Here is an 18481-nt window from a genome sequence, read left to right as displayed (position 1 = left end):
AGTTTTGTTAGGACCCTCCCCCCCACCCCCTAATTATTCCTTTAAGCTTAGAGAGCAAAGTATCTTTGTTTTTATATGAGTTTTAGGATCATTTAGTTTCCAATTTCATGCCAGTTCATCGGATCCCCTTTGACGCAAACAGACCTAGCTTTATTTTTATTTGGTGAGTAGGTTTGAAATTGCATGTATGTTTAACAGATGGGAATTTAATACCAACCAACGAACATAAGAGGAAATTACATCAGAAAAAAGCAGTATGGCTGCTGTTTTGTTAATAGTCGCTGTCACTTCCTTTATTTTGTTGTTAATTTGGTTTTTCAAAACGTACGAAACAAGACAACGCGTGAACCAGATACCTGGACGACCGGCTCTTCCACTGATTGGAAATGCGCACCAACTACAAACCAGTGGTTTTGGTAATTAACAGTATTTCCTAGCTCAAGTTACACAAGCACTTGGTGACTTGCGTCACTTGGCCTACATTTTAAAATGGACTTTGCACTTAAATTATTTATATTATTCATATTCATATTGTAGCGGGAATCCCATCCTATCTACACCCATTTCATTATTGGGACCTCAAATTTGGGGGGCATGTCTACTTTTTCATCCAGGCAATAGGATTCTGATTTATTCCAGTCATGATCATCTGTCATGTGTTGTAATAATAATAATAATAATAATAATAATAATAATAATAATAAGCTATATTAGATAACACATTATTAGTATTTACAGGAGACTGAGCAACTTTAACAATAATTTATTTGCACATTGTCATTAATAAATACGAACTCAATAAATATACTACACAGTCATAAAATTAGCTAAATACAAAATCCACCCCCAAACCCTCCATTACCTACCGAGTCAGTCTGTCAAGTGTCAGAATGTTATCATCTGGGTTCAACATGTTGATTCATGCTACGACCCTGCTTTGGGTACGTCCCCGCTCTGTCAACAGTCCAGTCCAGTCTCATTTTAACATACCCAAATGCTGATATACGCCTTCGGGACACCCGATCATCTGTTCCCCATGCACATGAACACGATGCCATCAACAAAGATACTATTTCACGGACTAAATGTACACGTGTTGGCAAACATTACCCAATACAATAACCATTGTGATAACCACAAACAAATATGATTCCCATCACAATATTAAGACATATATATGTTTCATATCAAAAGGTGAAATACTGAAATGAGAAAGAGTTCCATATTTGGTTTTACCATAATTGTATGTTATTTGTCCAATGTGGTCTAGGTAATGAATGAATCTATAGATGTCATTGTACATAACATATTCCTTTATTATGATTTTTTAATAATTTTTTTAATTATTGTTTTTAATATACTTAAAGAGAACCAAACTTTTCCGGTCCAAACTATACAAATAAATATATACAGGCTCACCATACATACTATGATAATGCTATATGGATGTCTTTATGGAATTTCTTGTTACATGTGTGTATTGTTTTGTTTTGTTTTCAGGTTTCTACAAGCAGCTGTTTGACTACTCTATGGAGAACCGGGATTATGGCATGTTCAGGATCTGGCTTGGAGTACAGCCCCTTGTTGGGATCTTTAAACCAGAGTTTGTTGAGGTTAATTATTCTGATAATTAATTTCCTTCATGGTGCTCTTCTCTTCACATAAAAGATCCCGTGCTGCTTTTTGAAAGGAGTAGCCAGTTTGGTGCAGTTGGCTTACTCTCTCTTTCTAGACAAAGAGTTGAAAACCCCATTTGTTGGACACCAAACAGCCACAGCTGAAAGAGTGCTGAGGTGTTACAAATAACTATGCACAGTATTTACAGCTTTTTTGGTCAGCTGTTTGGGTGTTAAGAGTATCAATAAGGATTCCAGTTGGTTTCACCCTGAAATCATTTTGAACTCTGTGTTTCATAAAGGGAGGCAACTCGTATCATCTTATTCACGGAACCGGTGTGACGTCACACGGCCTAGTTACTGATCATCCGGGTCTTTTGGGGTGAAGCAAAGCCTTAGTGATTACTGTTTTACATAGAATAAAATTATCATAATACTTTTTGCAGGCCTTGCATATTGTCATTTATTTTCTGTAGCTAACACATAGTCGCAGCATGTCTTATGAGTATTATAGCAGCTTGGGTTGTCATATAATAGAAGCGAACAACGGGAATCTAAATTAGCACAATCTATATTTATTACCTACGTGTTTCCATATACCTAATATGTCGAGGGGACCTGACTAGAGGCAGGTTGGGCAGAATATAAATTTTTGTTGATGCAATTTTCAGGTAATATTAATTATAAATTTTAACAACTTTGAAATAATAAGATAATTATTAATATTATAATAATTATGATGTGGGCTACAAAATATATAATTTGTATGTATAATAATAACATTTTTATGCATGATTCAAGATAGTTATTTTTATGATGTAATTAAACAATTGCAAAGTTGTTACTTTACAACTTTAAATTACAGTATTATTATTGTCATTTTATTATATAGATGTAATGGCAACAGTGAAAATGTTCCACTGAATACATTCTTTTATTCTTTAAAACCCCCCCCCCCCCAGTTTCTTGAAATAATGAAATGATTTAGTTTTTACAGATTACAGTCCATTATTTTAGTTTCAGAGATACAAGTATACCTTTTTTATTTAATACATTATACATTTGGGCTATTACACGTCCGTAGGAACAATATTTGGAGTGAGGGACGGGCAAAATCTCTAGTAGTAGGGATAGACTTGGGAGGGGTGAGGGAGAAGCCATATATATATCTATATCTATATATATATATGAGAGAGAGAGAGAGAGAGAGACGCACAAATGACACAATGTACTTGTGGTATGAATTTGCTATTGACCATTCAAACTGCATGGTTTTCATGAGTACTTAGTTAAATTCAGGGCTTGAAATAGTGCCCTGTGAAAAGAAATCCATTTTTTAGATCTAGCAGATGAAATAGATATCCAAAATATTGCAGGTCGTTTATTATGTAGCTCAATTTTATAATTCTCTAAAATACATCTCGGAGGTCCAAATCTTCCACACACTGTCAAAAACACTTCACTTACCCTGTGCTGTCTTATTTCCAGCAGGCCATATTAATATGATCTGTTGATTCTCTGTGTGTTAAATATAATAAAACTAAATCTAAGTTTATTTCTTTCAGAAGCTTCTAAACAGCACCACGATCTTGGACAAAGCTCCAGTCTACAATTTCCTCCACCCGTGGCTGGGTACTGGACTCCTCACCAGGTAAGTGGCAACAAATGAAGGTTTGTTGAAACTCGTGCAATCTTTGAGGTGGTTGAATGTTGCCTTGGTGACACTGTTGCTGTTTCTAGTCCATTCTTTGGCATTGGTTTCTTTATATTCAGCAAATGGTGTCAGTTGTTTCTAAGGTCTATAAGTCATTGGTTTCTTTATGTTCAACAAATGGTGTCAGTTGTATCTAAGGTCTATAAGTCATTGGTTTCTTTATGTTCAACACATGGTGTCAGTTGTATCTAAGGTCTATAAGTCATTGGTTTCTTTATATTCAACAAATGGTGTCAGTTTCTAAGGTCTATAAGTCATTGGTTTCGTGATAACATTCGACACTTTGAGTCAGTTACATCTATCCAAGGTGTATACAGCACTACAGTATTCAACATTTGACATTTATTCTTTTAGGGTGTATAATACAAAAGTTTCTATAAATAGTTCAAACACTTATATTTGCTAACCCTAGTTATTATGCAGTGTAAAAAATGTTTGGGTCTATTACAGGTTTTTCCCCTCTTAACTTGAACATTACTTAGAACCTGTTGCTTATATTGTCAACTTTGGTTTGACATCCAATAGCTGATGATTAATACATCAGTGTGCTCTAGTGGTGTTGTTAAGCAAAAACAAACAAACTTCAGTGTGTTTCTTGTCGTCCTGGCATTTGTAGTAACTAAAAATTATTTTTTTGCGAAACGAAAAGGATATATAGTTTATAAACTAGGGTCAGCGACCGTGAACACCTACAGACCATCACAGAATAGGGTGTCTAGTTAGTAAGCTTTACATCCTTTTGTAACGGCAGACTATCCACTTGCTCTTTACCTCGGCCATTTTATTTGTTTTTAACGCTGTGTAATGTGGTTTAGTTTTCAGTTTCTGGAGTTTTATTGATTTTCTGTTTTACATATTGTAGTACACAATACACCTAGCATACTTCACTGAAAAGCTCGATAAACTGTTATCTTTTTTTCATGTCACCAAACAGCCAAAATGACAGCCAAGTATTTAACATTTTAAGGGCCAAATTTACAAAAGATGATCATCATACTTTTATTTAAAAAATTTCTTATCTGTTAAACAAGGACAAATAAGACTTGTGTGATTGTGGCTAAAGACCTGTGTTTAATATCATAAATTATATACACAGCTGTTCAGGGAAGTTACACTCACTAATGGTTTAATACATGTACCGTTCATAAATTCAGCCCTTTATGTCTTATTGTTAAATTATACCATTCATCAGTTCATACTTCTGTGTATCACAAGAAAAGATACAGATATGTGCCATTTATTTTCTCCCAAGTACTGAAGTAGCTCATGTATTATGGATCACTTTGTTGTCAATCTCCATCTTTCACAGTACAGGTACGAAATGGCATACACATCGCAAGCTTCTCACCCCGACGTTCCACTTCAAGATTCTTAATGACTTCATAACAGTGTTCAATGAGAAGTCGCAGATTTTAACGAGACGTCTGTCTGGAAAAGCTGATGGGAAGCCATTCAATATATTTCAACACATCACACTCTGTGCCTTGGACATCATCTGTGGTAAGTGGTAAAATGTTTTTAACTGCTTATAGTTGACAGTTATATAAATACAATTTACTTGATTGCAGTTGGATGAAAAACTGAATGTTGTCTTTTGATAATATGCAGAAAATTACATCATTAGGGAAAATGGGTTGGCGTTTACAAAAACAGACCATAATAAGGAAAGAAGAAAGTGATTTATATTTATTTTGAAATTGCATGACTTGGGGAATTGTTTTTCATGTTTTGTGAATTTACAGAATGTAAAAAGTCAACAAATTTAGTATAAACTTGTTTTATTATGTTAAGTGACTTTATGCAATTTGTAACTGTTATTTATCGATACATTTTCAAAATAAATTGACATAAATGTATGTATTTAATATAATACTGCAATCAATCAATAAAATATTTACATGCTCCTATACCACGAAGGTTTCGAGCATGTCTATCCCAGGTTCGGCCACCGGATGCCAGTAGTCCAACCTGGGACAGAACAATTACTGGGGCAATTTTGATATTTAAACAAACAGGGAAAAAGGACTTTACAATAAATAATTTTGTGCATTATTTTCCCAAACAATATTTAATATACAGCAATCAACTAACAATTTGTAACGCAAATTTAGATCGGGCAGTCCTAAATATAAATATATTTTAAAATAATTTTTTAAATATATTAATTAGCCCTCAAAATAGGGGTGGCAGGTGACTAAGAGGTTAGGCTTCAGCCACAAAAAGGTTTTTTTAATAGGGAAATGTTTTACTTAGGGGCACCCATCGTATTGGGGACTTCGGTGTGGCCGAAACCGGGGAAGGTTCCGGGGGAGGGGGGGGGGGGGGGCAGTCCCCCGGACAAACCTAACAACTCTTACGACCAAAACCGCCTAGGCCTACCGCCCTAACCATCTTCCGGTGGAGTATCCCCCACCCACCCAGCACCCCCCCCGGCCAACCCAACCGTCGTGCCCTCCAGTCTCGGTGCCCCCATCAAAAATTAGGCCCAAGGGCCAACGATTCTACCAGAGAAGGAAAAATAATAATAATAATAATAAAAAAAAAAAATAAAAAAAAATAATAATAAATAAAATAAAAAAATTAAAAAAAGTATTTAAACCGGGAAAGTTAAGCGTCTGGTGAGTCTGGCAATATAAAAACGTATCCTGGCGATTCCAAGTCCAGGGGCGCCTCTCCATAATCCTGGAGAAACAGAACGTTATGCCATTCATCAGACGCTGGCACCACTTTAATTTAGAAACCTAGCGCATACAAGTATGGTATAGAACCATGTTGCATAGCCTAGGATAGGAGCAGCGCACCGCCCTATTAAATTCCTATTTCCTATTATAAAAAGAGGTTAAAAACATAAATAACTTATCATAAAAAACACATATTTAAAAGAGCACGCTGGTAACCTATTTAATTTAAAAAATAAACACCAAAATAAAAATGGAAACGATTTATACAATATATTTGACCGGCGAGAAGGGGGGTTGTTACTGCCAGATAACACACCCCCAACTATCAGCTCGGAGTAATAAAACAGTCATCCATCACCAACCATACATAATAATATAGACATTATAAAAATAGTTATATATAAATGTATATACAGTTTAAAATTCGGTACATGTTTAAAATAAAATGAAACGCCTACTCCAAAGCCTGCCAGGCGCGACAAAGACACGGAGGATTCCGAGAAGTGGAGAGAAGGGGCGGTCAACGTCCTTCCAAATCCCTAAGGGAGAAGAGGCAACTAAAGTTTAAAGAGCAGTACTGACACGCCCAAGAGCAGCCATCGGAAGGAAAAGAGCAGAACCATACACGTCCAGCATGGCGGCAGGCGGCCGTCTTCGCACCAATCTAACAATGCCTTAGCGGCGGCCGCCCCCCACCCCTACCAGCGATAGGCGCTGCCCAATCTATATTAAACATTTATATATATATTTTAGTTTGATAAACAAAGGCGACCACTAACCTGTCGATTGTCATTTTATGTTCTTTAGATGGGTTTAATACATTAAATGCATTAAACTTTATATTGTTTACATTAAAGAAATTTACCAATTTAACACTATCAACAACTTTACAATTAACACAGTTGAGTGAATTAATTTTCTTAATTTTAAATCTGATATCGTTTAATCCCGAAGAGACACCCATACGTAATCTTGCAATAATTTTAGTTGCCTTGACATTAAATGAAACCGGTCCAGGGGTGGTCGCCCTTGGTTTAATATAAGAATGCCACACTCTGACTCTGTGGTTCCATTCGGTCTGCCACAGGTTACCAAAGTGTGGGTCAGCTATTGAGTTTATTTCATTAAAGTTATGTTCCACTGGTACACTGACTACTGGGTCCAGCAAACACCTTTTAGCCGTTGCATCGGCCAACTCATTACCAGTTATTCCAATATGAGCTGGGACCCATTCCATGGCTAGCTCAATTCCTTTATCCAACAATTTATTAAAGCTTTTGACAATTTTAGAAATAATTTCGGGTCTGACACTATGGGTGCCATTGATTGCCTGCAAGGAACTGAGACTGTCAGAGAAAAGAACATATCTGCTAGGGCCATTATAATTATGATATCTTTCAACCCACTTCAGGGAATACAGTATGGCCATGATTCGGTGGTATAAACTGATATATTATCCGACAGCCTAGCCCTAATAGCTATCGGATTTTTTATTACTATTTTTAACAATAAAGGCCATCCCTGTTTTACCAGTGATTGGGTCCTTCGACCCGTCTGTGTATATCTGAACCACATCCGGGTAGAGTTCCCCAACCACTGCCTGAAAAATTATTTTCTTGAAATTGAGATTTTCTGTTTTAATAATATTTTTCCCTGACGTGGTAATGAACCCTGGGGCAGCCCGCCTGCCACGGGAAAGTCGGGTTAATCCCCAAACTAACCAATGGAAGGCCGACTATCCCAAAGTCATTAGCAAACTTATTAAGATATGAAATAACAGATATGTCCCTATCTCTGTTAATATTTTTAATTAGTACAGGTTTAAGTTGGTTGACCGGAGAATCAGGCACCAGACTACGTATTTTGTTGATATATTTTAAACCTTGCCTGATCCTCCTAAGGGCTAATGGCATTACTCCCAGCTCAACAAGAACACTATCATATGGCGTACAGATAGCACCCCCAACTATAATTTTGAGAGCCCTACCATATACGCTATCAAGTTTCCTGAGCTGGGTCTGGCTAGCACAGCCAAAGGCCTGTGCGCCATATTGCAGTCTCGACACAATGAATGCTTCAAAGATCATAAGCAGAGTTTTTCGATCTGCGCCCCATGGTGTGCCTGATAGTACCCTTAATAAATTAAGGTATATAGTACAGTTACCAGTCACCTCAGTAATGTGCTCCCCAAAACTAAGATTGTGATCAAAGATTATTCCAAGAAATTTGACTGATTGCACATGATTAATGATCACTTCGTTAAATTTTAATTTAAGGTCACAAATCGATTTAAACTGCCTTTTCTTATGAAAGATGATACTTTTAGTTTTTGCTATGGAAATGGTAACACCCCAAGCTCTGGACCATAGGGCTAAGTTATTAACATCTACCTGGAGATCTTTTTGAAGGTCCTCATAATTATTTGAGATTCTCCAGAAGGCTGTATCGTCTGCAAAGAGACCGATACTTACCTTAGATTTAATACTTTTGTTTTTTGTGATAAGCACCTCGGCCAAGTCATTAATAAAAATCGCAAACAGGGTGGGTGCTATCACTGAGCCTTGTGGGATACCGTTTTCCAATGTAAAGATTGGGGAGAAAAAACCATTAACATTAACTGCAAATGTTCTCTGCATTAAAAATTGTGAAATAAAAGTGAACATTGCACCTTTTACCCCCATTTTATACGCTTTCATTAACAAACCGCTTCGCCAGACCATGTCATAAGCCTTTTCTATATCCACAAACACTCCACCAACTTTGTGTCCATTCCGCATGGCATCCTTTACCTCGGTTTGAAGACGTACAATATGGTCGGTGGTGGAGTGATGTTTCCTAAAACCACTCTGGAAGGTAGACAACAAACTATTTACCTCCAGAAAGTGGATAAGGCGAGTGTTTACCATAGATTCCATGGTCTTGCAGACGCTTGATGTTAATGAAATTGGTCTATAATTAGTAGGGAGGGAGAGATCCTTACCCACCTTGGGGAGTGCAAACACTTCTGCGTGCTTCCACTCAAGTGGCAGGTATCCCTCACTCCATATTAAATTAAACAATTCCAAGAATAATTCTAGAGTTTTGGTGGGCATATTTTTCAGAAAAATGTAACTAAAATTATCAGGGCCAGGAGCCTGCATTTAATAGTTGTACCATCCTTATCCATATACATGGTGCTACTTGGAAATTTCGGATTAAAAAGGGAAGTATCAGTAAATATTGGTACATGGTAGTTTGAAGAATGATGAGCAAAACATTAAGTTGTACCCTTAAAATCCACTAAATGCTTTCATTGCTATAAGTTGCAGTGTTTGGTAAATGTATCTTTCTTTAAACTCTTTTTATTCTACACCTTTCAGAGACAGCGATGGGTAAAAATGTTAAAGCTCAGGAGAAAAGTGACTCGGAATACGTAACTGCAGTGTACAAGTAAGATTAAAACAACTGCATGTGTAGGGCCTACATTATCATCAGTATGTGTTTGAGTTTACAATATTACCCATATGTATAATGACGATGCCACATGATAGCCGATGGCATTGCAAAGAAAATATATGAAGCCTACATTATCATCAGTATGTGTTTGAGTTTACAATATTACCCATATGTATAATGATGATGCCACATGATAGCCGATAGCATTGCAAAGAAAATATATGGAGCGTTTGTATTGTCACCTGAGTATCTCATTAACAAGTCACCCACAAGTCCAATACTATCAGGCATACTGAGATCTTGACCAATCAGATTTACACATGATTGTCCTAGACCTCTTAAGTAAAGATGGTGGAAAATTCAACTGCTGTACGAACCAGACTGCTAATCAACTTTTACCAAAACCCGACTGATATATTTCTACTTCAGAATGGCTAATTTGATATTGACCTAACTTGCGTGCACTAAAGATGTCCGATTTATTTCTACTTCAGAATTAGTAATTTGATTATGATCTAACTTGCATGCACTAAAGATGTCTGATATATTTCTACTTCAGAATGGGTAATTTGATAATGACCCGCATTAAGACTCCATGGTTCTGGAACAAACTTCTCTTCGGCATGCTGGGTCCGGCTAGGGAACATGACCGGTGTCTGGACATTCTTCACCAATTCACGCAGCAGGTTCACATTGTATTTTATAATACTATAGGTCATTATCGTCATCATCATGATAACAAGCAACTCTACTGTATAGTGAACTTTTAATTCTTTCATGCGACATGATAGGTCATCAACATCATCATGATAACATGTAACTACTGTATAGTGAACTTTTAATTCTTTCATGTGACATGATACATTGTAGGTCATTATCATCATCATTATTGTCATCACTATAACAAGTAACTACTGTATTTTGACGTTTTACTTGTTTCATGTAATATGAAAAGTCGTCAACATGTACTATAGTGACCTGTTACTTCTTTCTCATGATAGGTCATCAATATCACTTTAACATGTAACTACTATATAGCGACTCTAAATGATATAAGCAGGACGTAGTTCAGTGGTAAAGCACTTACCTGATGTGCGGTTGGTTTAGGATCGATCCCTGTCAGTGGACCCATTGGGTTATTTCTCATTCCAGCCAGTACTCCACAACTGGTGTAACAAAGGTCATGGTATGTACATGTATGTGCTATCCTGTCTGTGAGATGTTGTATATAAAGAGTGGCCAATTGCGTGATGGCAGCAGGTTTTCTCTTATCTGCGTGGTACTTAACTATATAACTGAAATAAAAATGTGTTATGTGCATTGTTAAATAAAACATTCCTTCCATATTTCCTTCCTTCCTTCTTGTCTATGATAGATCATTAGAGCTGGGCGGTATACCATATATACCGTTTGGTATCGGTATTATGTCAATACCGATTTACCGTACTGGGCAAATTTCAAAATACGGAAATTTCGGTATTGAAAAATATTTCCCAGAAAGCACTAATAATATATCTGATGAACGCAAAATGGGTTGGTATAAATCAGACAAGAGCCTTGTGTATGAAATTTAATTATATTTAGATGAAATTAGCGGATGACCCTTAATATAGGCATGCATTTAAAGCCGAGTATACCGAAAATAGTGCTCGATATCGGTATCGTGTCAATACCGTACCGATACCGAGGTAAATCACCCCAAAAATACCAATATCGATACTGAACTTCAAATTTCAATACCGCCCAGCTCTATAGGTCATCATCATCACTATAGCATATTACTTCACTCTCATGATACTGTTACATTATTTAAATTGTGAGGTATATATACATGTGTGGTGTATTTCCTTGCAGGTGATTGAAAACCGCCGTGATCAGCTGAAGACCAGAACAAGTGGTGACCAGTCTGCGGACGGAGCTGTGGGTGAGAAGAAACGTCTGGCGTTCCTCGATCTCCTTCTCAACACGATGCACGCGGATGGCAGCCAACAGCTGACCGATGAGGAGATTTGCGAGGAAGTCGACACGTTCATGTTTGAGGTGAAATGCTCAGGGCTTTCTTCGTAACGCGATCAGTCTGCGATCGAGCCCATTCATCTGTTTCTTGTTCCAGTCAGTGTACCATGACTGGTACATCAAAGGCCATGGTATGCGCTATCCTGTCTGTGGCGTGGTGCATATAATGGAAAATTGTAGTGGGTTTCCTCTCTAAGTCAAATTTACCAATGTTTGACATCGAATAGCAAATGATTAATAAATCAATGCGTGTTAGTGGTGTCGTTAAATAAACAAACTTTAACTCTTTACATAAACTACAGTATTATATCATGTTTTGTTGGTGTTTTTAACACACTACTGATAAATAAATAACAGTTGGATATCATGTTTTGTTGGTGTGTTAATACACTGCTAATCAATAAACAACAGTAAGATATCACGTTTTTTTGTATGTTAATACATTACTAATAAATAAACAACAGTAAATATCATGTTTTATTGGCGTGTTAATGCACTGCTAATAAATAAACAACATTAAATATCATTGTAAAATGATGGCAAGTGTGTTCTGTATTGTGATTGGTTGATTACCTTAATTTTCCGTGATCAAATGAAAATAACACTTGGAAAGCTAATGGTTAGAAAGTGACTAGCAATTGGAACAGGCCAAGTTGACAGTTCAAAGGTCTACAGTTAGATTGTAGCCAGGTATTCTTGTCAAGAAATACCAAATATACTGTTATTTCTGTAGAAAACCTATTCAGTTTACAATGGATATACCCATATGGAGTTTTTAGATTTGCAAGTTTTATTGTTTATTTGATGCCTGCAAATGTTTCATTTTTAACCTCAGGCTAATGCCTTCTGTCAAAAATTACATTCAAATGGACAATAACACCCGCAAATCTAAAAACTCCATGTGGTTATCTCCTAAATAAACAAGGGTAAGTTATTGCATGGTGTCATTCAAATTTTAAGAAAATAACGAGTAATATAATATATATAGTTTGTTAACTAGTGTCTAAATACAATGTTAAAATATAAACAAGAATAAGATTTTGCATGGTTTGTTGGTGTCTAAATACGATGTGAATATCGAAATAAAGAGTAAGGTATTGCTTTGTTTGTAGGTATGTAAATACACTTAATTATAAACCGGGGGGGGGGGGGGGGACTATTGATTTCATCTCCGTCCTTCTGTCTGTCCATCCATCCATCCATCTGAAATTTGTGTATAACTTTATCATGTACGGTTACAGATTACATTTGAATTTCAAGGTGATATGTCCATTTTTGGCAGAGTTATGGCCCTTGAACTTAGGAGATACAGAAATTTGTTTTCCGGACATTATTTTCAGAATACCTCAAAATATTGAGCTGACGTTTGTGTATAGCTTTATCATATACTGAAGTTTCTTGGGTTCAATAACCGGCGTTGGTGGCATCGTGGTTAAGCCATCGGACATAAGGCTGGTAGGTACAGGGTTCACAGCTCGGTACTGGCTCCCACCCAGAGTGAGGTTTAACGACTCAGTGGGTAGGTGTAAGACCACTACACCCTCTTCTCTCTCACAACCACTAACAAGTAACAACTAACCCACTGTCCTGGACAGACAGCCCAGATAGCTGAGGTGTGTGCCCAGGACAGAATATTTTTTTTTACAGAACTAACTGTGTATTTGGTATTTCTTGAAAAAAATACCTGGCTACAATCTAACAGTAGACAGTTGAACCGTCAACTTGGCCTGTTCCAATTGCTATAGCTTTCCAGGTGTTATTTTCATTTGATCCCGGAACAAGAATGTAATTAACCAATCACAATACAGAACACACTCGCCATCAGTTTACAATATCTGATCTGGTTGTGTGTGTTCAGGGTCATGACACGACAGCTGCAACTAGTGTGTACATGAATTTTGTTTGAATGGGAGTCACTGTATTGTAGTAATTAATATCTGATCTGGTTGTGTGTGTTCAGGGTCATGACACAACAGCTGCAACTAGTGTGTACATGAAGTTTGTTTGAATAGGAGTCACTGTGTTGTAGTAACTAATATCTGATCTGGTTGTGTGTGTTCAGGGTCATGACACAACAGCTGCAACTAGTGTGTACATGAAGTTTGTTTGAATGGGAGTCACTTTGTTGTAGTAACTAATATCTGATCGGGTTGTGTGTGTTCAGGGTCATGACACAACAGTTGCAACTAGTGTGTACATGAAGTTTGTTTGAATGGGAGTCACTTTGTTGTAGTAACTAATATCTGATCGGGATGTGTGTGTTCAGGGTCATGACACAACAGTTGCAACTAGTGTGTACATGAAGTTTGTTTGAATGGGAGTCACTGTGTTGTAGTAACTAATATCTGATCGGGTTGTGTGTGTTCAGGGTCATGACACAACAGCTGCAACTAGTGTGTACATGAAGTTTGTTTGAATAGGAGTCACTGTGTTGTAGTAACTAATATCTGATCGGGTTGTGTGTGTTCAGGGTCATGACACGACGGCCGCAGCAATGAACTGGACCATCTATCTGATTGGCTCACACCAGGATATACAGGAGCGAATTCACAGGGAATTGGATGAGATTTTTGGTAATCTATCACTTCACTTTGTAGAAGCTATGTTTAAAATTTCCAGGGAGGGCCCAGGGGTGTGTGCAGGAAATTATGCAGGGGCAGGGTTTGGACTATGGAGAATGAAGATTCTAGGAGAGTTTGGTTTCGAAAATATATGTTTTTAAAAAGAAGTTTCTAAAATAAATAAGTTTATCGGTCTGATGACAACCAAACCTGTCGTATTTTACGTGTAAAATGTTGGATGTATTTTATCATTTATGTAGTGACATTTTTTTACCCCATAAATATGTTATATGATATTTTAATATTTATGTTATATGATATTTTAATATTTACAGACAAAACTGTGTTTATTATAGTGAAATTTGTTTACCCCATACACCTAAATTGCTGTGTGATATTTTAATATTTGCAGGTGACACTGTGTTTAACATTGTGAAATTTGTTTACTCCATACATCTAGATTGTTGTGTGGTATTTTAATATTTACAGGTAATACCGACAGGATGGTGACTTCAGACGACCTTAAAGAAATGAAATATCTTGAACGCTGTATCAAGGTATTGTTGTTTTACTAATTTAGTACATATAGGAGTAAATATATAGAGGTGTAACGAATACACAGGGTGGTGAATACGATACGCATCACGAATATAAGGTGATGGATACAACTATTTATTCATGAATACAATACATATAGGCAAAAACATCCCAACAAGTCACACATTCACAAATAATAATGACAACATGGTTAGCTAAACGTTAGTCTTTGGTAGTATCATGCATTTGCTTAATCAATTGCATGTACAATGTTTTTTGTTTTTTTTAAATCATGCACTTTGCAATAAAAGTGCAGGTATTTCCTTCTGACTGAACATATCTGTGAATATGTGTACACATGATTTTCCACCGAAAGGTGGTGCGTTTTTTGGGACACGTAGACAATATATGTTAAATAGTTTAATGTAGCTTAATTGATTGTGTGATCCATATACATGTGTATCACTATTTTATTTGTGACAATAACTTAATTCTACAAACATCAGAGCCATTATCGGGTATTTGGAAAAAAAGAACATTTTAATACATACAAATGCTTATGACATGTTGACACTGTCTGCATACTGTACTTGTCTCGCCATTTTTGTAGTTTAAAAATCCAAAATATTTCCACACGACAGATTTAAATTTAGCGGGGGCATCTGCAATGCCTACTAGTTCGAATATTATTAATATTTGTAATGGTATGCCCAGAGTATGACAAATATTTTGAAAAGTCACTAGCCACAGGGCTAGTGGGTTTGTGAAAACCACTAGCCCACCAAGATAAAGCACTAGCCCAAATTCTTGATCAATTATAACTGGATTTTTATCTAATTTTTGTAAGATTACACATTTACGAGTATAACAGTTAAATGAAACAAACTTAAATTATGTTGTAACTTTCAGTTTTGTCGTGTTGTACATGTACGTTTGGTCTTCTGTCAAGTGTGATCCATCGTTATTGTCCCATTTTCGCTTTTGCCCTCTCCCGGGGAAAAATAATTGATTAAACTCATGGTTGGTATCTAAAACCACTATCAAAACAATTAAATTTAAATGAGGGTACGACAGTGTGACACACGGTAATAGATGGTTCAGTGTATTTGGTAGTGGGTTATGCTTTTAGGGCCTACTATTCATGTCGCCAGGAACGGTACTGCCAATTGCTCAAATACAGGGCATTATCCCATGTCAGACCGATATCAAAAGAATAGAACGGCGACATCTAATCCGTTGTTAATTGATGAACAAAAAAGGTATTATCTTGTATCGGCAGCTGTGAGACATTATCCAAACGTAATAGCCCAAGCCGAGTCATTGCATGTGCGGTTACCATTAAAGTAACTGTTTTATTTAAATTAATTGTTTTCCTGGTTGCCGATAACCATATGTAAGCGAAGTGTTAAATTAGAAAACAATAGGTAAATAAAACAAACACTGAAATTCAAAGCATGACTGGGGTTTATTTGATTGAGGTTAACCTGTCGTCGCGATTGGTGATTTCCAAGTTAGCCTAAAATATAATTATGTGCGAGATTAACTACCACGTGACGTGTCCAACCAATCAAAACACGCATGTCATTAGACTTATTTCCTGTGCCAGAAACTTGAAAGGGAAAAGTAAATAATGCATGCTGTAACCGTGACGATGTAGAGATAGCATGTTACTGCAGTTTGCAGACATAGTTCAAGTGGATTATTATTATATACAGATGATGTTGTTGATATTATTCTATGACAAATGTCACAATCAAATTTATTAAACGAAATTTCAGCCGAGAGAAAAAGAAGAAAAAACAAAAACACGATCGAGCGATAAGGAGAGGGGGTGGGAAACCACTAGCCCTGCGGGCTAGTGGTTTTGCGTTTCTCACTAGCCCGAACTTAAAAACCACTAGCCATGGGCGTCGGGCTAGCGGATTTGTCGAACTCTGGTATGCCACAGAAAGTTCAAGAATGTTAACCTCATTTTCGTGCAAACACTGCGAAGGCAGCGGAAATGAAATCTGAACTAAACCCTCTACGTATACAAGTTTTATACTCGCGAAACAATGGTAGGATTACAGTCTATGAATTGTCATGGTGCTTTTAATAGGCCTACATGTCTGCGCTTGACATAAAATAATTGCTGTTGATTTTCAATTCAAACAGCGTGACTGGCAAAGCAAAAGCATATGGCATGCAGTTACATTATAATATGCGTGTGTATTCGATTTAAGTAGTCGCGAATACGAATATAACTCAATACAGGTTGCTGTTTGGTGCACCGAATATTTTAGTGTATCGTTACACCTCTAGTAAATAATTAGAGCTTTCTAGTTAACATCGACACGAAAAAAAGGTGAATTTTAGACACTCTGTACCCTGTTGTACACTAATAGATATGTATAGGGGTGTCCTTCTTCCCTCTGTGGTAAAGCGCTCACCTGAAGCACAGTCTGTTTAGGATCAGTCCCCGTCGGTGGACCCATTAGGCTATGTCTCATTCCAGCCAGTGCACCACGACTGGTATATCAAAGGCCGTGGTATGTGCTATTCTGTCAGTGGGATGGTGTACATATAAAAGATCTCTTGCTACTAATGGAACTTTTCTTGTCCCTCATTTGCACATTAATTTTAGGACATCATTTACAGGGTCATGTTGGGATATGCAAGAATGAAATGGTTTACCTTCATTTGCACATTAATTTTAGGACATCATTTACAGGGTCATGTTGGGATATGCAAGAAAGAAATGGTTTACCTTCATTTGCACATTAATTTTAGGACATCATTTACAGGGTCATGTTGGGATATGCAAGAAAGAAATGGTTTACCTTCATTTGGTTTTAGGACATCATTTACAGAGTCATGTTGGGATATGCAAGAAAGAAATGGTTTACCTTCATTTGGTTTTAGGACATCATTTACAGAGTCATGATGGGATATGCAAGAAAGAAATGGTTTACCTTCATTTGGTTTTAGGACATCATTTACAGAGTCATGGGATTGCAAGAAAGAAATGGTTTACCTTCATTTGGTTTTTACAGAGTTTTAGGACATCATTTACAGAGTCATGATGGGATATGCAAGAAAGAAATGGTTTACCTTCATTTGGTTTTAGGACATCATTTACAGAGTCATGATGGGATATGCAAGAAAGAAATGGTTTACCTTCATTTGGTTTTAGGACATCATTTACAGAGTCATGTTGGGATATGCAAGAAAGAAATGGTTTACCTTCATTTGGTTTTAGGACATCATTTACAGAGTCATGTTGGGATATGCAAGAAAGAAATGGTTTACCTTCATTTGGTTTTAGGACATCATTTACAGAGTCATGTTGGGATATGCAAGAAAGAAATGGTTTACCTTCATTTGGTTTTAGGACATCATTTACAGAGTCATGTTGGGATATGCAAGAAAGAAATGGTTTACCTTCATTTGGTTTTAGGACATCATTTACAGAGTCATGATGGGATATGCAAGAAAGAAATGGTTTACCTTCATTTGGTTTTAGGACATCATTTACAGAGTCATGATGGGATATGCAAGAAAGAAATGGTTTACCTTCATTTGGTTTTAGGACATCATTTACAGAGTCATGATGGGATATGCAAGAAAGAAATGGTTTACCTTCATTTGGTTTTAGGACATCATTTACAGAGTCATGATGGGATATGCAAGAAAGAAATGGTTTACCTTCATTTGGTTTTAGGACATCATTTACAGAGTCATGTTGGGATATGCAAGAAAGAAATGGTTTACCTTCATTTGGTTTTAGGACATCATTTACAGAGTCATGATGGGATATGCAAGAAAGAAATGGTTTACCTTCATTTGGTTTTAGGACATCATTTACAGAGTCATGTTGGGATATGCAAGAAAGAAATGGTTTACCTTCATTTGGTTTTAGGACATCATTTACAGAGTCATGAT

The 18481-nt window shown here is 36.7% G+C and overlaps 1 protein-coding gene across 1 annotated transcript in view; it reads left to right on the top strand.

Moving 5' to 3' along the window:
• Positions 1-251: 251 nt before the first annotated feature.
• Positions 252-18481, top strand: part of LOC121378638 (cytochrome P450 4V2-like) — a 39080-nt gene continuing 20850 nt past the window's right edge. Inside the window, exons 1-9 of the mRNA XM_041506905.1 lie at positions 252-416; positions 1501-1613; positions 3182-3267; positions 4640-4830; positions 9371-9440; positions 10006-10132; positions 11301-11486; positions 13933-14035; positions 14513-14580. Coding sequence (XP_041362839.1) covers positions 257-416; positions 1501-1613; positions 3182-3267; positions 4640-4830; positions 9371-9440; positions 10006-10132; positions 11301-11486; positions 13933-14035; positions 14513-14580 — 1104 coding nt within the window. The 5' untranslated portion in view covers positions 252-256. The remainder of the gene's footprint in view (positions 417-1500; positions 1614-3181; positions 3268-4639; positions 4831-9370; positions 9441-10005; positions 10133-11300; positions 11487-13932; positions 14036-14512; positions 14581-18481) is intronic.

This window comes from Gigantopelta aegis, chromosome 8 (genome assembly GCF_016097555.1).
Source record: "Gigantopelta aegis isolate Gae_Host chromosome 8, Gae_host_genome, whole genome shotgun sequence".
In the NCBI taxonomy this organism is placed as follows: Eukaryota; Metazoa; Mollusca; class Gastropoda; order Neomphalida; family Peltospiridae; genus Gigantopelta; species Gigantopelta aegis.
Note: the sequence above shows the minus strand (reverse complement) of the source record. Positions and strands in the feature narration are given on the sequence as shown.